This window comes from Aquarana catesbeiana, linkage group LG11 (assembly GCF_042186555.1).
Source record: "Aquarana catesbeiana isolate 2022-GZ linkage group LG11, ASM4218655v1, whole genome shotgun sequence".
NCBI classification, from domain to species: Eukaryota; Metazoa; Chordata; class Amphibia; order Anura; family Ranidae; genus Aquarana; species Aquarana catesbeiana.
This window is the reverse complement of record NC_133334.1, coordinates 167385704-167408007: the sequence shown is the minus strand read 5'-3', so window position 1 is coordinate 167408007 and position 22304 is coordinate 167385704. Positions and strand designations below refer to the sequence as shown.

Below are 22304 nucleotides of genomic sequence, written 5' to 3'. Positions count from 1 at the left end.
CCCGGCTGACGTGCCGCTTCCTGCAGCCGATCCATTTCAGGGCATAGTTCGCAGACTGGAGACCCAGGAATCTAATCAGACTCAGGTGATGCTATTCCTTAAGGATTTGGCTTCCCGCTTCGAGCAGCTCCAGGCCTCCTTGGGAAACCCGAACCTGCAGCCTCAAGTACAATTAGCAGCTTAAGCCTAGCCTCAAGGTGACCTGACACACTCCTACCCGAATAGTCAAATTCTATTCCCCTTCTAGCTTTTCCGGTCATACCCTTGAGTGCCTGCCAGTTCATGAAACACGTGAGGATTCTTCTTCGCAACCTACACCTCAACCCCTGCCAGTACTCTGGTCACTCTTTCCGCATTGGAGCAGCCTCGGCTGCATCCCGCCACAGGGTCCCAGATCTTGGCATTAAGAGACTAGGCAGGTGGAAGTCTGCCTGCTTCGCCCGGTACATTCCCAATCCTCAGGTGGAGATGGCATAGGCATTCACCAAACTTGCTCAATGAATAAAACTGAAACTAATAAAAACTACACCCCTACCTGAATGTTTTTGCCCCCTTACTTTGGTATTCCGTCCATCAGACCAGGGCACACTTCAGGTCCATTTCATGTTGTAAGTCTTATGCTAAGTCTATGTTGTCCATATCGGCCATAGGGTTTCAACCATAAGTAAAAAGGCCAGTATGGTGGCCTGAATTTATGGGAGGAGCCCAGGGGGGTATTTAACCAGCCCGCTCGCCTGTGGTCTTTGTCGGTTTCCTGTGCGCGATACCCTCCCTCCTATCCCCTTTTCAGGGCATTTCTCAAATTAATTTCTCTTCATGAATATTCATTTCTAATCTTGGGTATGCCCCCTTATTTTGGTATACCGTCCATCAGACCAGGGCACACTTCAGGTCCATTTCATGTTGTAAGTTTTATGCTAAGTCTATGTTGTCCATATCCGTATCGGCCATAGGGCTTCAACCATAAATATATACATATTTTTTTATATTATAGTTTTTTTTTCTTTTTTTTTTTTAAACAATTAGAATACTTTTTAGAGGTGGCTCTAGGCTTTGTGAGGCCTTGAGCAAAACTTAGACATGAGGCCCCACTCACGCCCATAATGGAAAAATAATTCAAGAAATCCGTCTGTCAGCTACACAGTAGGCCTTCCCTTTATGGGTGAGTCATCAGCAGTCAGCGGGACTCCCCGCTGACAGCTGAATGTAAAAAAAACCCCACTGCTTGCAATAAAACAATTTCGAAAAAAAAACGGCGTGGGGATCCCCCCCAATCCATACCAGACCCTTTGCTACAATGTAAAGTAGTGAGTGCACAGCTTGTATAACAGTGTAAATTTGCTGTCCTCTCAAAATAAATCAATACACAGCCATTAATGGATAAACCGCTGGTAACAAAAGTGAGTAAACCCCTAAGTGAAAATGTCCAAATTGGGCTTAAAGTGTCAATATTTTGTGTGGCCACAATTATTTTCCAGCACTGCCTTAACCCTCTTGGGCATAGAGTTCACCAGAGCTTCACAGGTTGCCACTGGAGTCTTCTTCCACTCCTCCATGACAGGTGGATGTTGGAGACCTTGCGCTCCTCCACCTCCCGTTTGAGGATGCCCCACAGATGCTCAATAGGGTTTAGGTCTGGAAACATTCTTGGTCAGTCCATCACCTTTACCCTCAGGTTCTTTAACAAGGCAGTGGTCGGCATGGAGGTGTGTTTGGGGTTGTTATGCTGGAATACTGCCCTGCGGCCCAGTCTCCGAAGGGACGGGATCATGCTTTGCTTCAGTATGTCACAGTACATGTTGGCATTCATGGTTCCCTCAATGAACTATAGCTCCCCAGTGCTGGCAGCACTCATGCAGCCCCAGCCCATGACACTCCCACCACCATGCTTCACTGTAGGCAAGACAAACTTTTTTTTGTACTCCTCATCTGGTTGCCACCACACACGCATGACACCATCTTAACCAAATATGTTTATCTTGGTCTCATCAGCCCACAGAACATGGTTCCAGTAATCCATGTCCTTAGACTGCTTGTCTTCAACTGTTTGCGGGCTTTCTTCTGCTTCATCTTTAGAAGATGACAGGCATGCAGACCAATTTGATGCAGTGTGTGGCGTATGGTCTGAGCACTGACAGGCTGACCCACCACCCCTTCAACCTCTGCAGCAATGCTGGCAGCACTCATACATCTATTTCCCAAAGACAACTCTGGATATGACACTGAGCACTTGCACCCAACTTCTTTGATCGACCATGGCGAGGCCTGTTTTGAGTGGAACCTGTCCTGTTAAACCACTGTATAGTCTTGGCCACCGTGCTGCAGCTCAGTTTCAGGGTCTTAGCAATCGTCTTATAGCCTAGGCCATCTTTATGTAGAACAACAATTCTTTTTTTCAGATCCTCAGAGTTCTTTGCCATGAGGTGCCATGTTGAACTTCCAGTGACCAGTATGAGAGAATGAGAGCCATAACACCAAATTTAAACACACCTGCTCCCCATTCACACCTGAGACCTTGTAAAACTAAAGAGTCACATGACATCGGGGAGGGAAAATGGCTAATTAGGCCCAATTTGGAAAATTTCACTTAGGGGTGTACTCACTTTTGTTGCCAGCGGTTTAGACATTAATGGCTGTGTGTTTGAGTTATTTTGAGGGAACAGCAAATTTAAACTGTTATACAAGCTGTGCACTCACTACTTTACATTGTAGCAAAGTGTCATTTCTTCAGTGTTGTCACATGAAAAGATGTATATATATAAAATCTTCCAGAACCTGGCCTTACTATTGAGACACAGACTGGAGAAACATTTCTCCAGTCTGTTCTCTCCTGCTCCCTCCCAACTTGCCAGAGTTGGGAGGGAGCAGGAGAGTGAGGAGGGAGAAGGCCAGCTGAGAGCGAGCATAGAGCCTGTGATCGCTAACAGGCGGAAAGGAGGAGCACGTGCTATGAAATTATATAAAAATTATATTTTTTGATACAATTTCACTGTTTAAGACTCTCTGCCTTTCAAAGTTCATAGAGGAAAAAATCCCCTTGTGTAGCACGTGCTATGAAGACACATCTGTCGAGGTGGCAGATGGGAAATGTAGTCTTATGCCCCGTACACACGATCGGACATTCCGACAACAAAATTCATGGATTTTTTCCGACGAATGTTGGCTCCAACTTGTCTTGCATACACACGGTAACACAAATCTTGATGGAAATTCCGAACGTCAAGAACGCGGTGACGTACAACACCTACGACGAACTAAGAAAAAGGAAGTTCAATAGCCAGTGCAGCTCTTCTGCTTGATTCCGAGCATGCGTGTAACTTTGTGCGTCGGAATTGTGTACACACGATCGGAATTTACTACAATGGATTTTGTTGTCGGAAAATTTGAGATCCAGATCTCAAATTTTGTGTGACGGAAGTTCCGATGGAAAATATCCGATGGAGCCTACACACGGTTGGAATTTCCGACAACAAGCTCCCATCGAACATTTTCCGTCTGAAAATCCGACCATGTGTACGGGGCATAAGCATAGGGCTGATGGCAGAGAGTGATGAGGAGGCTCTAGTAAAGCATAGGGATGCACAGCAGCGCTGTTTTTGAAAACAAACAAAATGCAACCGAAGGTGCACACAAGGATTGTGACACGACTGCAATTGTAAGTTGATTCCTGGGGTTGTGTGCTCCCGTGCTGCATGCTACATCCTAAATATGGATGTAACATATATAATCACACACACAGGTTGGACTTGATGGACTTGTGTCTTTTTTCGACCTCACCTACTATGTGACTATGGGTAGAAAGGTGAACGTATCCTAAAGGATTGATGCTACCTTGCTATTAGTCTGTAAGGCATCTCTTAAGCCTGGTACACGCTATAAGTTTTTTTTCTGTTCAACCCAGCAGGCTGAATGAAAAAAAAAACCCCGACAGATCACCATACTAACACATGCGATGTTAATGTGATATCCCCAGGTGTACCTTTGTGTTATGACAGGGGGACTCCCCCACCAGAACACACTGATCAGATGAAAGTTTTGCTGGTTTTTCAGCATGCCTGTTCAACCGAAGCAACACCGGCACCAGTAGAACATTCAGCTGTATACACAGACTGAAAGTCGTCCGGTTCCTGTAAAACCAGCTAATTTTGGCTGATATTTGGCCTGTGTGTACAAGGCTTTAGAAGTTTAAGTCATAGGTACGACAACGGTACATTCTGGAACAAAATATTGAAATATTATCCCGATAGTTTTTAGTATTCAATTTTGGCCCCCAACTACAAATGCTCCTATTTTTTTTTATCTGGAAAAATCTGTAATGCCCCATACACACGGTCGGACATTGATCGGACATTCCGACAACAAAATCCTAGGATTTTTTCCGACGGATGTTGGCTCAAACTTGTCTTGCATACACACGGTCACACAAAGTTGTCGGAAAATCCGATCGTTCTGAACGCGGTGACGTAAAACACGTATGTCGGGACTCTAAACGGGGCAGTAGCCAATAGCTTTCATCTCTTTATTTATTCTGAGCATGCGTGGCACTTTGTGCGTCGGATTTGTGTACACACGATCGGAAATTCCGACAACGGATTTTGTTGTCGGAAAATTTTATAGCCTGCTCTCAAACTTTGTGTGTCGGAAAATCCGATGGAAAATGTGTGATGGAGCCTACACACGGTCAGAATTTCTGACAACAAGGTCCTATCACACATTTTATGGGGCATAAGACTTGCGGAGGTTCTGAAAATTAGGGATAAGATTTGGGATCACTGCATAGTTGGCTCATGGCGAATCAGGGTAGGGGTGAGAGGGTTTGCAGTTTTTTGGTGAATCTATACAAAAATTCACCAGATGGAATTTTAAAGAACACTAATGCTTTGCCTGACCTCTCAACTGTGGTCAGAAGAGTTAGAATGGCCTATAATGGGGGCTTTGGTATAGGGTACCCCAGCAGCAATTTGTCAGTGTGTTTAGGGAGAGCTGACAGACTGTGTAGAGAGAATTAGTTGCTCTACTGTGCTTTAGAGTTATATATTGCACACATTTTCTGTAGGTAGCAGTGTGAAAGGGCTACATATTCTTGTGTTCACATTTCAGAGACCCAACAGTCCATTTTCAGACTATCGCTTTGTTTGTGTCAGCAACAACTGTAGTTGCTGTTCAGCTTGTAACCTATTGCTGTTTTTTATTTTATTGGAATGTTATCCATATCCAAACCCAGGGAAAGGGCTGGCAGCCTTGGGCCCCGGGGCAATCCCAGTCAAGTGGCGCACTGAACCACAGAATCAGTTCACCATCCATGTCCACCTGGTTTTTCAATGCAGCCTCATCAGTGCCCATGAGTGCAGCCTCATCAATGCAGCCTGACCAGTGTCCATCCAATGCAGCCTGATCACTGGAGCAGGGCAAATGGAGTGTATGGGGTGTGGGGGTCAGCTGGGGGTGTCAGGGTCTCTCACCTGGCAGCTGAGCAGGTTCTTGCATGCCACGGCCTCCTGGAGGGGTGATCTTGGGGTAAAGTTGCTGCCAGTGCCCAGCCCCGCAGCTCGAGCCAGTCACGGGTCCCAACTCCTTGGCGCGCCCTACCTGCAAGACTCCGGCCTCTGGTGCTATGAGTTCCAACATGGCCGCAATGCGTTTCAATAGGTTTCCTAATCAGACAGAACACGAAGGTGGCAGCGGATATCTTGTTACACCCAGGCAAGTCTTGAATTTGACACTTATTTTATTACATTTTTATCACAATAAAAAATAAATAGCCCAGTGGAGATAAAATGGCGCCAAAAGAAAGCTCTATTTGTGTGTTGTGTGTAAGTTCGACTGGAACATCGGGTGTTCGGCTATTCGCCGAAATACCTAACATTATAGGGAGCGGAATGCCCCATAATGCACTGAGAGATCGCAGTGCATTGACGTCTGATGATTGGGCAAAGCATGCACCTGAACTGCATGCTTTGGCCAATCACAGCACGCTCTGCTGTGAGAGCCATGATTGGCCAAAGGCAGGGTGCCTTTAGTCAATCATAGCTCAGGGGGCTAAGGCCACGCCCCACACTGTATAAGGCTGCTTACACGGCGGCTATATATAGTGTTATGCTTATGACTGAGAGAACATTAGCTAGAGGCAGGTTAGTTAGTGGCATGTAGGCAGTTTAGTGTGTATATATATGTGTGTATATATATATATGTATATATATATATATATATATATATATATATATATATATATATATATATATATAGTGTATCTCACAGAAGTGAGTACACATTTTTGTAAATATTTTATTATATCTTTTCATGTGACAACACTAAAGAAATTACACTTTGCTACAATGTAATTTAGTGAGTGTACAGCTTGTATAAGGCCTCATGTACACTACTGCTGCTAAACGGACCTTTAGGAGCAGTTGGACATTTTTTATCAACTGCGCCTGAACTCTCCTTTATGTTATCTTATCAGTACATGTACACAGGGTCGTTTCTAGGCTTTTTTTGGAACGCAAAAAAATGGGTCCAGAAGCTGAGTTTAGAGGCATTTCAGGAGCCAAACGATTCTAAACGCGTCTAAATTCGGCAACTTGCATTTAGCCGCATTTCGTTTACAGGCTTTTTAATTTTTGGCGATTTTAAAAATGATTCTAATCGCAAAACACCATTAAACGTTGCTAAACACGGCAAAACGGAGGTTTTAAACATGGGTTACTATCTGTCAAGTTAAATCATTCAGGAGAGGTTGTAAAAATGTCCCTTGTACATGAAGCCTAACAGTGTAAATTTGCTGTCCCCTCAAAATAACTTAACACACAGCCATTACAGACCTTCACAGGTTGCCACTCCTCTTCCACTCCTCCATGACGACATCACAGAGCTGGTGGATGTTAGAGACCTTGCCCTTCTCCACCTTCTGTTAGAGGATGCCCCACAGATGCTCAATAGGGTTTAGGTCTGGAGACATGCTTGGCCAGTCCATCACCTTTACCCTCAGCTTCTTTAGAAAGGCAGTGGTCATCTTGGAAGTGTGCTTGGGTCATTATCATGTTGGAATACTGCCCTGCGGCCTAGTCTCCGAAGGGAGGGGATCATGCTTGGCTTCAGTATGTCACAGTACATGTTAGCATTCATGGTTCCCTCAATGAACTGTAGCTCCCCAGTGACGGCAGCACTCATGCAGCCCCAAACCATGACACTCCCACCACCATGCTTGACTGTAGACAAGACGCAGTTGTCTTTGTACTCCTCACCTGGTTGCCGCCACACACGCTTGACACCATCTGAACCAAATAAGTTTATCTTGGTCTCATCAGACCACAAGACATGGTTCCAGTAATCCATGTCCTTCAGCAAACTGTTTGCAGGCTTTCTTGTGCATCATCTTTAGAAGAGTCTTCCTTCTGGGACGACAGCCATGCAGATCAATTTGATGCATTGTGTGGCATATGGTCTGAGCACTGACAGGCTGACCCTCCCCAGCCCTCCAACCCCTGCGGCAAGGCTGGCAGCACTCATACGTCTATTTCTCAAAGACAACCTCTGGATATAGCGCGAGCACATGCATTCAACTTCTTTGGTTGACCGTGGCAAGGCCTGTTCTGAGTGGAACCTGTCCTTTTAAACCGCTGTATGGTCTTGGCCACCGTGCTGCAGCTCAGTTTCAGGGTTTTGGCAATCTTCTTATAGCCTAGGCCATCTTTATGTAGAGCAACAATTCTTTATTTTCAGATCCTCAGAGAGTTCTTTGCCATGAGGTGCTATGTTGAACTTCCAGTGACCAGTATGAGAGAGAGATAACACCAAATTTACCACACCTGCTCCCCACTCACACCTGAGACCTTGTAACGAGTCACATGACAACGGGGAGGGAAAATGGCTAATTAGGCCCAATTTTGCCATTTTCACTTAGGGGTGTACTCACTTTTGTTGTCAGCAGTTTAGACATTAATGGCTGTGTGTTGAGTTATTTTGAGGGGACAGCAAATTTACACTGTTATACAAGCTGTACACTCACTACTCTACATTGTAGCAAAGTGTAATTTCTTCAGTGTTGTCACATGGAAAGACATAATAAAATATTTATAAAAATGTGAGGGGTGTACGCACATTTGTGAGATATTGTGATATTGTGTGTGCGTGTATGTGTATATATATATATATATATATATATATATATATATATATACACAGTGCAGTCAGTGTACAGTATATTATACAGTGTATTGAAGTGGTTAAGGGGAACCCTATGACAGAATTTGGAAAAAAAATGCCATGGGTCCCCCCCAGTCCATACCATGCTCATTCTGGTCTGGTATAAATTTTAAGGGGAATTACATGGCAAAATTTCAAAAAAACAGAGTGGGGTCCCCCCAAAATCCATACCGGAACCTTTGGGTCTGGCAAAGATTTTAAGGGAAACTCCATGCCAACTTTTTTTTTTTTAAATTGGTGCAGGGTCCCCCCCAAAATCCATACCAGACCCTTACCCGAGCAAGCAGCCTGGAAGGTTCTTCTGGCAGAACATATGTGCTCTAATTCATGACCTCATAGACCTCTCCCTTGAGCAAGACTCTGCAGCTTGTCTTTTTCACCTTGGCTCTCTTTCAAAATGAAAATATCATCATTCTCTGGTATTCCATTTAATCAACACAGCCAGGGCTTGTATGCCAGTTCAGTAGAAGTCCACCTCACCTCTCACAATCACTCATTGGATAAAATCTGTGAAAGACATTTATGAGATGGAAGAACTTACTCTTTCCCTTAGGAAGCAAGAGGCCCGCTTCTATAAGACATGGCTCTACTGGACGCTATTTCTATTATCTGACAGATATGCAACTTATTAACTTCCATCATGGGATAGACAGCGAGTTTGCAGTTTAGGGTTTTCATCTAGCCTTTCCTTTTTTTCTTCTCCCCCTCCCCTCTTATTTCTTACTCTTCTCACCCACAGTATAATACAAAAATGATGGTGGTCCTAGTGTCTTCCTGTTGGTGACATATACCTCCTACTCTGAGGATTGCAAGCCTGACATTATTAAATTTTTGATAGTTAGGCCAGGGTCTATCCTCAGATGCTTTCTCATTGTTTTGGACCTCACCTATCCGTTATAAATAATGAATTCAAAAAATGTATTGTAGATGTTTGCTATAGGCCCCCTAACCTTATGGATTAGGAGGAGACTCATCTCCTTTCACAGTTAGAAATGGGTGAGACAGAGCAATGTCCTGATACTGACTGGGCAGAAGAACCTGCACAGTCAACTAAGGCTCGTCATTTCTTAAACGTGACGCAGGACAATTTAATAAATCAAGTGGTGAAAGCCCCAACAAGAAATAATATTCTTCTGGACCTACTAATTTTAAATAACAAAATGCTGATTGCAGATGAGGAAGTGTGGGATAATTTAGGAAACAGCAACCACATTTGCAGTAAATTATAGGAAAGGGAGATGCGAAGGTAGGATAAGAACACTAAATATCAAAACAGCCAATTTTACTAAGCTGTGATCCATACTACATAAATCTAAATATGAGTTCACTTTTGCAACAAAGAAAACTGAAGTGCGAGTGCTTTAAGGGCATATTAAACATTGGCATTTGTCAGCAAATTCCACTGGGCAATAAACATAAAAAGTAAAGTAAAGAGACTCATTCATGAGAACAAACTGCCCTTTAAAAAATATAGGACTGACAGACCAAAGAATGCAGGAGGAAATGAAAGAGCACAGTCAGGGCAGCTAAAGTAGATTATCAGAGACTTATTGCTGAGGAGCATAAAAAAAAAAAAAAAAAAAAACATACAAAAATATATTAATTTAATATTAAGAAGGCAAAGTTAGAAAATATTATCCCCATAAAAGACCAGCAGAGGAAGTGGGTCACAAGTGACAGGGAGACACGAATGCCAGACTCGGCCCCATCCCCGATGCCCACGTCATTGGATTTGATTGACAGCAGCGGGAGCCAATGGTTGCGCTGCTATCAATCTATCCAATCAAGAGCCAGGACCCCGTGCAGAGAGGGACAGCGCGTCTCTGCCAAGTGAATAAAGAGGCTCAGGTAAGTAAAACAGGGGGGCTGGGGGGCTGGGGGGCCGGTCACTGTCAGAAGAACACAAGGGTTTACAACCCCTTTAAAGCTTTGGGGTAATCGAGGATGGAAAAAGGATATGGGAGTCCTAGCCTATCATAGTCTTGGTAATAGCAAGACTATGATAGACTTGCAAGGCTAGCAGACTTTTAATAGAGCATTAAAAAGGGTATTTGCGTATGTGCTCAAGAGATCAAACTATAATTCTACCACTTTATAAAACCCTAGTGAAATTTTGCTTATCAGCCAGAGGTCTGGGGAGCATAGGCACCATTTGAGAAATCCACAAAGAACAGAGTAAAGGGATTTTTTGTCTGGCACCTTACAAATCCCTTAACTCTGTTCTTTGTGGATTTTTATAAATCCTAGTTTGGCCACATCTTGAGTATGCAGTCCAGTTATGTTCACCAGTCTTCAAGAAGGATGACCTTGAACTGGAGTGAGTCCAGAGAAGGACAACAAAAAGCTAATACAGGGGCTTGCAGACCTCAGTCATCAGGAACGACTCCAAAAATTAAACTTGCTCTACCTGGAGAAGAGGCACCTAAGAGGGGATATGATTGCAATATACAAATCTTTAAATGGTGAATGTATCATTGAGAGAAAAGTATTTAAAGTGTTACTAAACCCAGGACCCTGCATTTACCATATCTGGTCTCCCATAGTACACAGAACATTGAAATGCAATAATTTTAGTAAATATAAACTGCTAAACACCTTTTCTCAGCAGCAATATATAGCAGTCTTGTGACTTCTATCAGTTCCTGGTTAAAGCTTGTAGGAGGAGTTTTTATACTGCACTGAGCTGTCCTATTAGTATCCATGACCACTCTGGACAGTGCTGATTGGCCCTGTGCTGATCACATGCACCCTCCCAAGAAAAAGAAAAAAAAACTCTCTAGCAATTCACACCAAACTGAGCATGTGCAACCTGACTCCAGTAACTTTCTTATCCGGACCTGTTCTGGAGTCAGTGGAAGAAGATGAGGATCTGTGCATGCAGGATCAAACAGCCTTTTTACACAATGCGAAGAATTAACCCCTTAGGTTCCAAAGTGAGTATAACAAGCATGCTTTACTGCATATACAGGCTGATTTTACTGTTGTGGGTTTAGTAACACTGTAATCTTAAGTCTCTAGCCACTTGTCGACCGCCTAACTGGGAATGTACGTCATATTTTGACATTAAATACTGGGGTTAAAGCTGCAGCTAGATACCATAATCCTGGTATCATTTTCCCCCCTGTGAAGCTGGATTTCCAATAAAAGTGATCCCAGTGGCAGATTCACTGTGGGAACACTTTTAGAAGTGATGGAAGAGGTGCCCCCCCCCCCCCCTTCCTGGTCATTTCCGGGTTTACCGGAGCCGTCGGTAATGGTAGTCAGGAAGTCGAGTGATGGCAATATGGACCCCACTTAGCGCTATGCCCTTGGAGGACTGGAGCGACTTCTGCTGTCACTTCTGGTTATTGGGCATACACAAATGAACAAATTTTTTTTTTTTTTAAGTCAAAATGTAAAATAATAATAAAAAAAAATTAAAACGCCCCATTCATCCGCGCTTGCATGCAGAGGCGAACACATATGTAAGCCGCGCCCACATATATAAACAGTGTTCAAACCACACATGAGGTATCGTCACGATCATTAAAGCGAGAGCAATAATTCTAGCACAAGACCTACTCTGTAACTCTAAAAAGGCAACCTCATTTTGTAAAGCACAGTGCAAATTGTCGGTGCTATATAAATACTGTATAATAATATTTAACTATTGTGTTTAATAATATTTATACTAAGTGTATTTTGCATTTTGGTTGTAACATGCCAAAATGTGTAACGTTTCAAGAGGTATGAATACTTTTTTTCAAGGCACTGTATACATGTATTAATAGTCTATGCTGTAATTATTGTACAATATAGGGTAATATATGTTTGCTATTGCGTTCAACTTATTCCCTTCTATTATTACATAGTTACATAGTAGGTGAGGTTGAAAAAAGACACAAGTCCATCAAGTCCAACCTATGTGTGTGATTATATGTCAGTATTACATTGTATATCCCTGTATGTTGTGGTCGTTCAGGTGCTTATCTAATAGTTTCTTGAAACTATCGATGCCCCCCGCTGAGACCACCACCCGTGGAAGGGAATTCCACATCCTTGCTGCTCTTACAGTAAAGAACCCTCTACGTAGTTTAAGGTTAAACCTCTTTACTTCTAATTTTAATGAGTGACCACGAGTCTTGTCTGCGAAAAATTTTTATCCCCATTGTGGGGTCACCAGTACAGTATTTGTATATTAAAATCATATCCCCTCTCAAGCGTCCCTTCTCCAAAGAGAATAAGTTCAGTGGTCGCAACCTTTCCTCATAACTAATATCCTCCAAACCCTTTATTAGCTTTGTTAGCCTTCTTTGTACTCACTCCATTTCCAGTACATCCTTCTTGAGGACTGGTGCCCAGAACTGGACAGCTTACTCCAGGTGCGGCCGGACCAGAGTCTTGTAGAGCGGGAGAATTATCGTTTTATCTCTGGAATTAATCCCCTTTTTAATGCATACCAATATTCTGTTTGCTTTGTTAGCAGCAGCTTGGCATTGACAACTTCATGTCCGTCCATTGTCTATAAATGGACGGGAAGCTGCGCTGATGTGGGTAAATTTACACGTGCGTCACCTCGCATTGGCGGTCCCTGCGCGGCTCACAAAGCGTGCACCCGGGAGCCTGGCGGTTGGTATGTGACCCGGGGACAGAGGATCACATTACCGCTGTGTCATCAAATACAGCCACTGTGCTTTCAAAAACAGCCACTGTGCCCGTCAAATGCAGCCACTCTGCCCGTCAAATGCAGCCACTGTGCCCCTCAAATACAGCCTCTAAGCCCATCATATGCTGCCACTGTGCCCATCAAATGCTGCCACTGTGACCCCCGCTCGCCTGTTGACTGCCCGGCACTTACCTCATCTTGGTGGGGGATCAGGCAGCAGGTTGGGCGGTGATGGCAGCGGCTTCTGTGTCCTCCATTTGCCTCGTCTTCTTTCTGCTAGGCATCCAATCACAGCGTCGGTGCCTTCAGCCAGGTGGAGGGTATTAGATCCACGTCTCTTGATTGACTGAGAGGCGGTTCCGTGTTAGAAAAGCGAATGAATATTCGCTTTTCTATTCACTCGCTTTTCTAACACATCTGGGTGGGCTTGTAGCACAGTGCTCTGCTCCACGAGTTCACCTTTTTTGAAGCCCATTAGAGTCTATGGCTCTAATCAGGTGCTTTAAAAACACCCCCCCCCCCGCTGGAATTCAGGCGCCCCCCGCGTCAGACCACCCCATAGGCTATACCAGCATCCTGATCACCGCCATACCCATACCAGTGTTCTAATCACCACAATACCAGTGTCCTGATCGCCACCAAACCTCATACCAACGTCCTGGTCACTTCCATACCCCATGCTAGTCTCCTGATCGCTACCATATTTCATATTAGCACCCAGCGTTTTAGGGTCTCAACTGATCAATTTTCAGATATACTGTATATCCCCTAAATAATATACACTGTTGTGAGTTATTTTTACCCCAAAAATGTAGCACAATACATTTTGGCCTAAACTGATGAAGAAAGATTATTTATTTGCAAAGTTTTATAACATAAACTAAGCAAAAAACATTTTTTTTTTCAAAATTTTCTGTCTTTTTTCATTTATATAGCAAAAAATAAAAAACTCAGTGGTGATCAAATACCACCAAAAGAAAGCTCTATTTGTGTGAAAAAATGATAACAAATTCATATGAGTACAGTGTTACATGACTGTACAATTGTCATTCAAAGTGCGACAGTGCTGAAAGCTGAAAATTGGTCGGGACTGGAAGGAGGTGAAAGTGTCTTTGAAGTGGTTAATATAATATCAATGTACATTGCATCAGTATTTTTTGGTGAAGTTTCTCTAATCAAGTTTGAACTTAAATCTAATTTATTTGTTATCTTATTTGCTCAGATATAATGAAGCGAAAAAGAAAATGGACCCTGGTTTCCCAAAACTAATTGCAGATTCATGGAATGGCGTACACGATAATTTGGATGCTGTGGCAGATATCCGTGGAAGTGGTAAGTTGCCTTGTGACTTATTCAGAAACTTATGCAAACAATCAAGGCAGGAGTGGACAAACAATGCCTTCACACAGTGCAGAGTCCCTCTTGAAAACTGAGACAGATTATACTAGAAGTGGTCTGTGTGGGTCCTGGAAACCCCTCATGCTGTCACTTAAACCTGAACACTGCTCATGTTCTTTATGATGTTCTAGACATAATTCTGGAATTCAACATCTGAATGCTATTGGCAGCAAACACCTCCTTTACTCCATGACTGGCTGGCACTGAAGTCAGACACACGAGAATGCTTTTTCATTTCCTCTTGACGCTATTTGAACTGAGAGTGAAGCATGTTTTTACACTCTTAAACCAGGTGCAAATTAAAAACAATATATAGTTACATAGTAGGTGAGATTGAAAAAAGAAACAAGTCCATCGAGTCCAATCTATTTGTGTGATTATATGTCAGTATTACATTGTATATCCCTGTATGTTGTGGTCGTTCAGGTACTTATCTAATAGTTTTTGGAAACTATTGATGCCCTCTGAGACCACCGCCTGTGGAAGGGAATTCCACATCCTTGCCGCTCTTACAGTTAAGAACCCTCTACGTAGTTTAAGGTTAAACCTCTTTTCTTCCAATTTTAATGAGTGGCCACGTATCTTGTTAACCACTTCAGCCCCGGAAGAATTTACCCCCTTCCTGACCTTCCTGCAAAATACTCACCATACCTCTCAGCAAATGCTTGGGGTGTCTACTTTCCAAAATGGGGGGGTTTGTGCCATCTGGGCATTCCATGGCCTCCAAAACTGTGATAGGCAGTGAAGAGTGAAATTAAAAATTTACACCCTTTGAAAGCCTGAAGGCGGTGCTTGGTTTTTGGGGTCCGTACGCGGCTAGGCTCCCAAAAAGTCTCCGAACTCAGGAGAAGCAACAGAATGTTTTTTGGGGTGTAATTTCACATATTCCCATGGCATGTTTGAGCAATATATCATTTAGTGACAACTTTGTGCAAAAAAAAAAAAGTGTCTTTTTCCCGCAACTTGTGTCACAATATAAAATATTCCATGGACTCGACATGCCTCTTAGCAAATAGCTTGGGGTGTCTACTTTCCAAAATAGGGTCATTTGGGGGGGGGTTGAACTGTCCTGGCATTTTATGCACAACATTTAGAAGCTTATGTCACACATCACCCACTCTTCTAACCACTTGAAGACAAAGCCCTTTCTGACACTTTTTGTTTACATAAAAAATTTTTTTTTTTGCAAGAAAATTACTTTGTACCCCCAAACATTTTTTGGGGAAGAAACACACTTTTTAAAATTTTAATGCACTAAAACACACTATATTTCCCAAATGTTTGATGAAATAAAAAAGATGATCTTAGGCTGAGTACATGGATACCAAACACGACATGCTTTAAAATTTCACACAAACGTGCAGTGGCGACAAACTAAATACATTTTTAAAAGCCTTTAAAAGCCTTTACAGGTTACCACTTTAGATTTACAGAGGAGGTCTACTGCTAAAATGAACGGGGGGGGGGGGGAGGGGGGGACAGGGGTGCTTTTTTTTTTTTTTTTTTTTATTATTTTTTTTTCTTTTTTATCTTATTTTTAAAATGTTCCTTTCATTTTTTTTTTTTTTTAGCATTTTTATTGTTATCTCAGGGAATGTAAATATCCCCTATGATAGCAATAGGTAGTGACAGGTACTCTTTTTTGAAAAAATTGAGGTCTATTAGACCCTAGATCTCTCCTCTGCCCTCAAAGCATCTGACCATACCAAGATCGGTGTGATAAAATGCTTTCCCAATTTCCCAATGGCGCTGTTTTTTTTTTGTAACTTTAACTTTTGTAACTGGTACCAGGTTCGGATCTCTCAAAATGCGATGGCATCTTGGGAGACCCTGTGAAAGTGTGCCTAGTCTGTGCAATGCTGTACCCTACGCTAATACTCAACTAGTGAATGGTAGCGTTCAAAACATTCACCAATGCAAAGACCAGGATTGTCAGGACAGGAGGGACAATATCCGCGCTTGCTGCAGACACGACATCTTCTTTGGGGGGCTCGTTGGGTAGGGGTACTCGGGAGGACATAAGGAAAATGCCTCTCATGCAGCCGGCTTACTACATTTGGTTGGGGAAAGTGAGGTGGAGCACCGCCTGGAAACAGAAGGGCTCTGACGATCTCTTCCTGGAATTTAAGGAAGGATCCAGTTCATCCTGAAGCTCTGTATAGCACATGAGCGTTCAGCAAAGCCAATTTAAATAAATAAACAGACACTTTCTTGTACCAGTGTCTGGCCTTACAGGCAACTAGGTACGGAGCCAACAACTAGTCGTTGAGGTCCAACCCTCCCATGTTAAGGTTATATACGTGGACACAGAGGGGTTTCTCCACAACACCAGTCGCCGTAGGAATTTGGATCGTCGTGTCTGCATGAAGGGAGATGAGAACGAAAACATTCTTATTATCCCTCCACTTCATAGCAAGCAAGTTATTACACTTCAAGCAGGCTCTCTCCCCCAGCCTAAGACGGGAATCTACAAGCCGCTGGGGAAAGCCCCGGTGATTAGGTCGCACAATGCTGCATGCTCCAATTTAATGATCAAACAGGTGACTAAAAAGTGGCACGCTTGTGTAATAATTGTCCACGGACAAGTGGTACCCCTTTCCGAATAAGGGTGACACCAAGTCCCACACAATCTTGCCAGCGCTTCCTATGTGGTCAGGGCAGTTTGTCGGCTCTACGTGACTATCTTTGCCCTCGTAAACCATAAAACTACATGTATAGCCTGTGGCCCTGTCACAGAGCTTATACATCTTGACCCCATATTTGGCACGCTTGCTGGGAAGGTACTGTTTGAATGACAAGCGGCCAGAAAACTTAATCAGGGACTCATCAATGCAGACAACTTGATGGGGCGTAAACAAGTCTGCAAAACGTTGGTTGAAGTGGTTCATGAGGGGCCGAATTTTGTAGAGCCGATCGTATCCAGGGTCTCCACGAGGATGATAGAGTTCATTGTTGTTGAAGTGCATGAACCGCAAAATCTGCTCGTATCGTGCCCTGGTCATAGAGGCAGAGAACAAGGGCATATGGTGAATTGGGTCAGTGGACCAATATGACCGCAACTCACTCTTTTTAGTTAAGCCCATGTTGAGGGAAAGGCCCAGAAAGATCTTAAATTCTGAAACCGTAATTGGTTTCCAATCTCTGGCAAGGGAGGACTGGGGAATAGTGGCGATGTGTTGACCAGCGTACAAATTGCTTTGGTCCACAATAGATCTATAGAGATCTTCTGTGAAAAACAGCGAATAAAAATCAAGTGACATAAAATCAACTGTTTCCACCTGAATGCCGGGTTGGCCAGTGAATGGGGGAAGTATGGGTGCTGCAGAAGTGATGAGTTCCCAATTAGGATTGGCGAATACAGTAGGAAGGGCACTATGGGCACGACGGGCCTATGTTCGTCTTCTTCTTGGTGGAAGCGGGACACTACTTGTGCTTGCCACCTCACCAGCTTGAACTGCACTTATGGGACTCGCCACGTCACCAAGTGTTACTGCAGTGCTGGATTGACTACGACCAGGGTGTACTAGGCCGCTGATGCTTGCCAGTTCACCAGAAGGAATAGCGGCGCTAATACTGCTCTGCTCCATACGAGGGACCTGCGATTCTTGCACCTCAACAACAGCAGAAGAAGATCGGGGTCTGGTACGCTTGACCTTGGCAGGGACCACTACTCCGTCGTCAGAGCTATCTGTCATGGAGCCGCTGTTCTCTACAGGATCGTATTCTGAGCCTGAATCTGACAGATGAGTGACTTCCTCTTCACTATCTGTCATGCTCTGAAACGTGTAGGCCTCTTCACTAGTGTACCTTTGATTTGCCATTTTGGGCTCTAAATTTAGGGGTACACTAGTGAGACTCACAGGCAAAAAAGCTCCTGACTGTTAGCGACTGTATCAAAACGCTACCAACAAAAACTGTTAGTGATCGCAGGGATCAGGCCTGACTCTGCGAACACTGCAGTTATGTGTGTTTAGTGTTTTGTAAGTGACAGTGATCGATCGATACTGCACTTGGGTGGGCTGGGCTGGGCCGAGGGGCTAAATGCAGGTGCTAGCAGGTATCTGGGCTGATCCCGCTAACACTGCATTTTTGGGGACCCTAAACTGCTGGGGACGCTAGTATAGATCTGATCAGTTAAGATATTGATCTGTTCAGATACTATACCAGTAAGGGAGGTGTATGCTGCGTGTGTGGGTGTTAGCGGTACTGGTACTAACCTGACACTGCCTGGAGCGACACAGACCCTATCTGACCCTAAAACTTAACTTATATCACCCGCCGGGTGATCAGGGGGTTAAACATTTATTAGGTAATAAACGGCGGGTGCCCTAAAACTATAAAAAACAAACTAACTAACCAGCGTCACCCGTAACAGTTATACGGTGATCACTGGTGAAAGGGTTAACTAGGCGGCAATCAGGGGGTTAAAACCTTTATTAGGTAGTATATGGGGGTCCCTGACGCTATAAAACGCTGACGGCGAACCTATATACTTACCTTCCTAACTAGCGTCACCTGTGACACTAATACAGCGACCAGAGAAACGATCACTTTGTGACACTGGCGACGGGGGGTGATCAAGGGGTTAACCTTTATTAGGGGGGGTTAGGGGGGTATCCTAGACGTAAAGGGGGCTAACCCTAACTGCCCTACCACTTATAACTGTCACAAACTAACACCAATGCAGTAATCAGAAAAAAAAACTGCTATTGGTCTCACTGTGACAGGGGGTACAGGGGGGTGATCGAGGGGTGATTGGGGGGTGATGGGGGGTGAAATGGGTGCCTAATGTGTTCTACTGTTCATGTAGTGTTGGTGCAGTTACTTGATATCTTCTCTCCTCTGCTCCGGAACAGAAAAGACCGACACAAGGAGAGATGACATCACTTCCTCTGCCGCTGTTTACATTTCAGAGGCAAAGGAAGCTTGTCATTGGCTGGGAGCAATCGCGAGGGGGTGGCCATGAATGGATGGCATCCCACTCAGCACGGATTGCTCAGGGAACTTTACCGACCACCTTGGGCACCGGGGGGGGGTGTCCGATCGGACCCCCCCGCCCGCGGGAGGCAAGTAACGTACCCATATGTTACTTTGCCTGCCCGTGCCATTCTGCCGACGTATATTGTCATGAGGTGGTCGGCAAGTGGTTAAACTCCCTTCCACGAAAAAGTTTTATCCCTATTGTGGGGTCACCAGTATGATATTTATAAACTGAAATCATATCCCTTCTCAAGCGTCTCTTCTCCAGAGAGAATAAGTTCAGTGCTCGCAACCTTTCTTCATAACTAATGTCTTCCAGACCCTTTAGTAGCTTTGTTTGCCCTGAGAGAGTTTGGTGTTTCACAAAGGCTATTCTTCATCTAAATGCATTTACAATGAGTGACAAATGTTGTTATTGTGACTATGGTAACATTAATCACTTCCGGACAGCCGCACGCCGCTATACAGTGGGGACAGAAAGTATTCTGACCTCCTTAAATTTTTCACTCTTTGTTATATTGTAGCCATTTGCTAAAATCATTTAAGTTCATTTTTTTCCTCATTAATGTACACACAGCACCCCATATTGACAGAAAAACACAGAATTGTTGACATTTTTGCAGATTTATTAACCACTTCCCTACCTGCCTATAGTTAAATGACGTCCACAGATGGGATCTCCCATCCTGGGTGGACGTCATATGACGGCCTCGGGTTCCCGGCCGCCTAGGGGGCGCGCGCGTGCACCTGCCGCGTTACTCGGGACCCGATGCGTGATTGCTCGTTAACCGGGCCGGACCGTGGATCTGTGTGTGTAAACACATAGATCCACGTCCTGTCAGTTCAGAGGAGAGCGATCTGTGTTCCCAGAACAGCGGAACACTGATCGGTCTCCTCCCCTTGTGCGTCCCCTCCCTCTACAGTTAGAAGCATTCCCTAGGAAACACATTTAACCCCTCCCCGCCCCCTAGTGGTTAACCCCTTCGCTGCCTGTCACATTTACACAGAAATCAATGCAATTTTATAGCATTGATCGCTGTATAAATGTGAATGGTCCCAAAAATGTGTCAAAAGTGTCCGATGTGTCCGCCATAATGTCGCAGTCATGAAAAAAAATCGCTGATCGCCGCTATTACTAGTAAAAAAAAAAAAATATATATTTTTTTTTAAAAATGCCATAAATCTATCCCGTATTTTATAGACGCTATAACTTTTGCGCAAACCAATCAATATACGCTTATTGCGATTTTTTTACCAAAAATATGTAGAAGAATACGTATCGGCCGAAACTGAGGAAAAAATGTTTTTTTTTTTTTTTAAATTGGGATATTTATTATAGCAAAAAGTAAAAAATATTGTGTTTTTTTCAAAATTGTCGCTCTTCTTTTGTTTATAGCGCAAAAAATAAAAACCGCAGAGGTGATCAAATACCACCAAAAGAAAGCTCTATTTGTGGGGAAAAATGGACATCAATTTTGTTTGGGTACAACATCGCACAACCGCGCAATTGTCATTTAAAGTGCGACAGCGCTGAAAACTAAAAATTGGTCTGGGAAGGAAGGGGGTGAAAATGCCCGGTATTGAACCGGTTAAAAAAGAAAAACTGAAATATCACATGGTCCTAAGTATTCAGACCCTTTGCTCAGTATTTAGTAGAAGCACCCCTTTGATCTCATACAGCCATGAGCCTTTTTGGGAAAGATGCAACAAGTTTTTCACACCTGGATTTGGGGATCCTCTGCCATTCCTCCTTGCAGATCCTCTCCAGTTCTGTCAGGTTGGATGGTAAACGTTGGTGAACAGCCATTTTTAGGTCTCTCCAGAGATGTTCAATTAGGTTTAAGTCAGGGCTCTGACTGGGCCATTCAAGAACAGTCACGGAGTTGTGAAGCCACTCCTTCGTGCTGTGTGCTTAGGGTCATTGTCTTGTTGGAAGGTAAACCTACGGCCCAGTCTGAGGTCCTGAGCACTCTGGAGAAGGTTTTCATCCAGGATATCTCTGTACTTGGCCGCATTCATCTTTCCCTCGATTGCAACCAGTCGTCCTGTCCCTGCAGCTGAAAAACACCCCCACAGCATGATGCTGCCACCACCATGCTTCACTGTTGGGACTGCATTGGACAGTTGATGAGCAGTGCCTGATTTTCTCCACACATACCGCTTAGAATTAAGGCCAAAAAGTTCTATCTTGGTCTCATCAGACTAAAGAATCTTATTTCTCACCATCTTGGAGTCCTTCGGGTGTTTTTTTAGCAAACTCCATGTGGGCTTTCATGTGTCTTGCACTGAGGAGAGGCTTCCGTCAGGCCACTCTGCCATAAAGCCCCGACTGGTGGAGGGCTGCAGTGGTGGTTGACTTTCTACAACTTTCTCCCGACTGCATCTCTGGAGCTCAGCCACGGTGATCTTTGGGTTCTTCTTTACCTCTCTCACCAAGGCTCTTCTCCCCTGATAGCTCAGTTTGGCTGGACGGCCAGCTCTAGGAAGGGTTCTGGTCATCCCAAATGTCTTCCATTTAATGATTATGGAGGCCACTGTGCTCTTAGAAACCTTAAGTGCAGCAGAAATATTTTTGTAACCTTGGTCAGATCTGTGCCTTGCCACAATTCTGTCTCTTAGCTCTTCAGGAAGTTCCTTTGACCTCATGATTCTCATTTGCTCTGACATGCACTGTAAGCTGTAAGGTCTTATATAGACAGGTGTGTGGCTTTCCTAATCAAGTCCAATCAGTATAATCAAACACAGCTGGACTTAAATGAAGGTGTAGAACCATTTCAAGGATGATAAGAAGAAATGGACAGCACCCGAGTTAAATATATGAGTGTCACAGCAAAGGGTCTGAATACTTAGGACCATGTGATATTTCAGTTTTTCTTTTTTAATAAATCTGCAAAAATGTCAACAATTCTGTGTTTTTCTGTCAATATGGGGTGCTGTGTGTACATTAATGAGGAAAAAAAATGAACTTAAATGGTTTTAGCAAATGGCTGCAATATAACAAAGAGTGAAAAATTTAAGGGGGTCTGAATACTTTCCGTCCCCACTGTACGTCCTAACTTTGAAGAGGAATATCATT

General features: G+C 43.8%; 1 protein-coding gene across 1 annotated transcript in view; it reads left to right on the top strand.

Annotated features, from left to right (window-relative positions):
- MMP2 (matrix metallopeptidase 2) overlaps window positions 1-22304 on the top strand; it is a 484562-nt gene that overhangs the window by 458571 nt on the left and 3687 nt on the right. The window contains exon 12 of the mRNA XM_073605023.1: window positions 14073-14182. Coding sequence (XP_073461124.1) covers window positions 14073-14182 — 110 coding nt within the window. The remainder of the gene's footprint in view (window positions 1-14072; window positions 14183-22304) is intronic.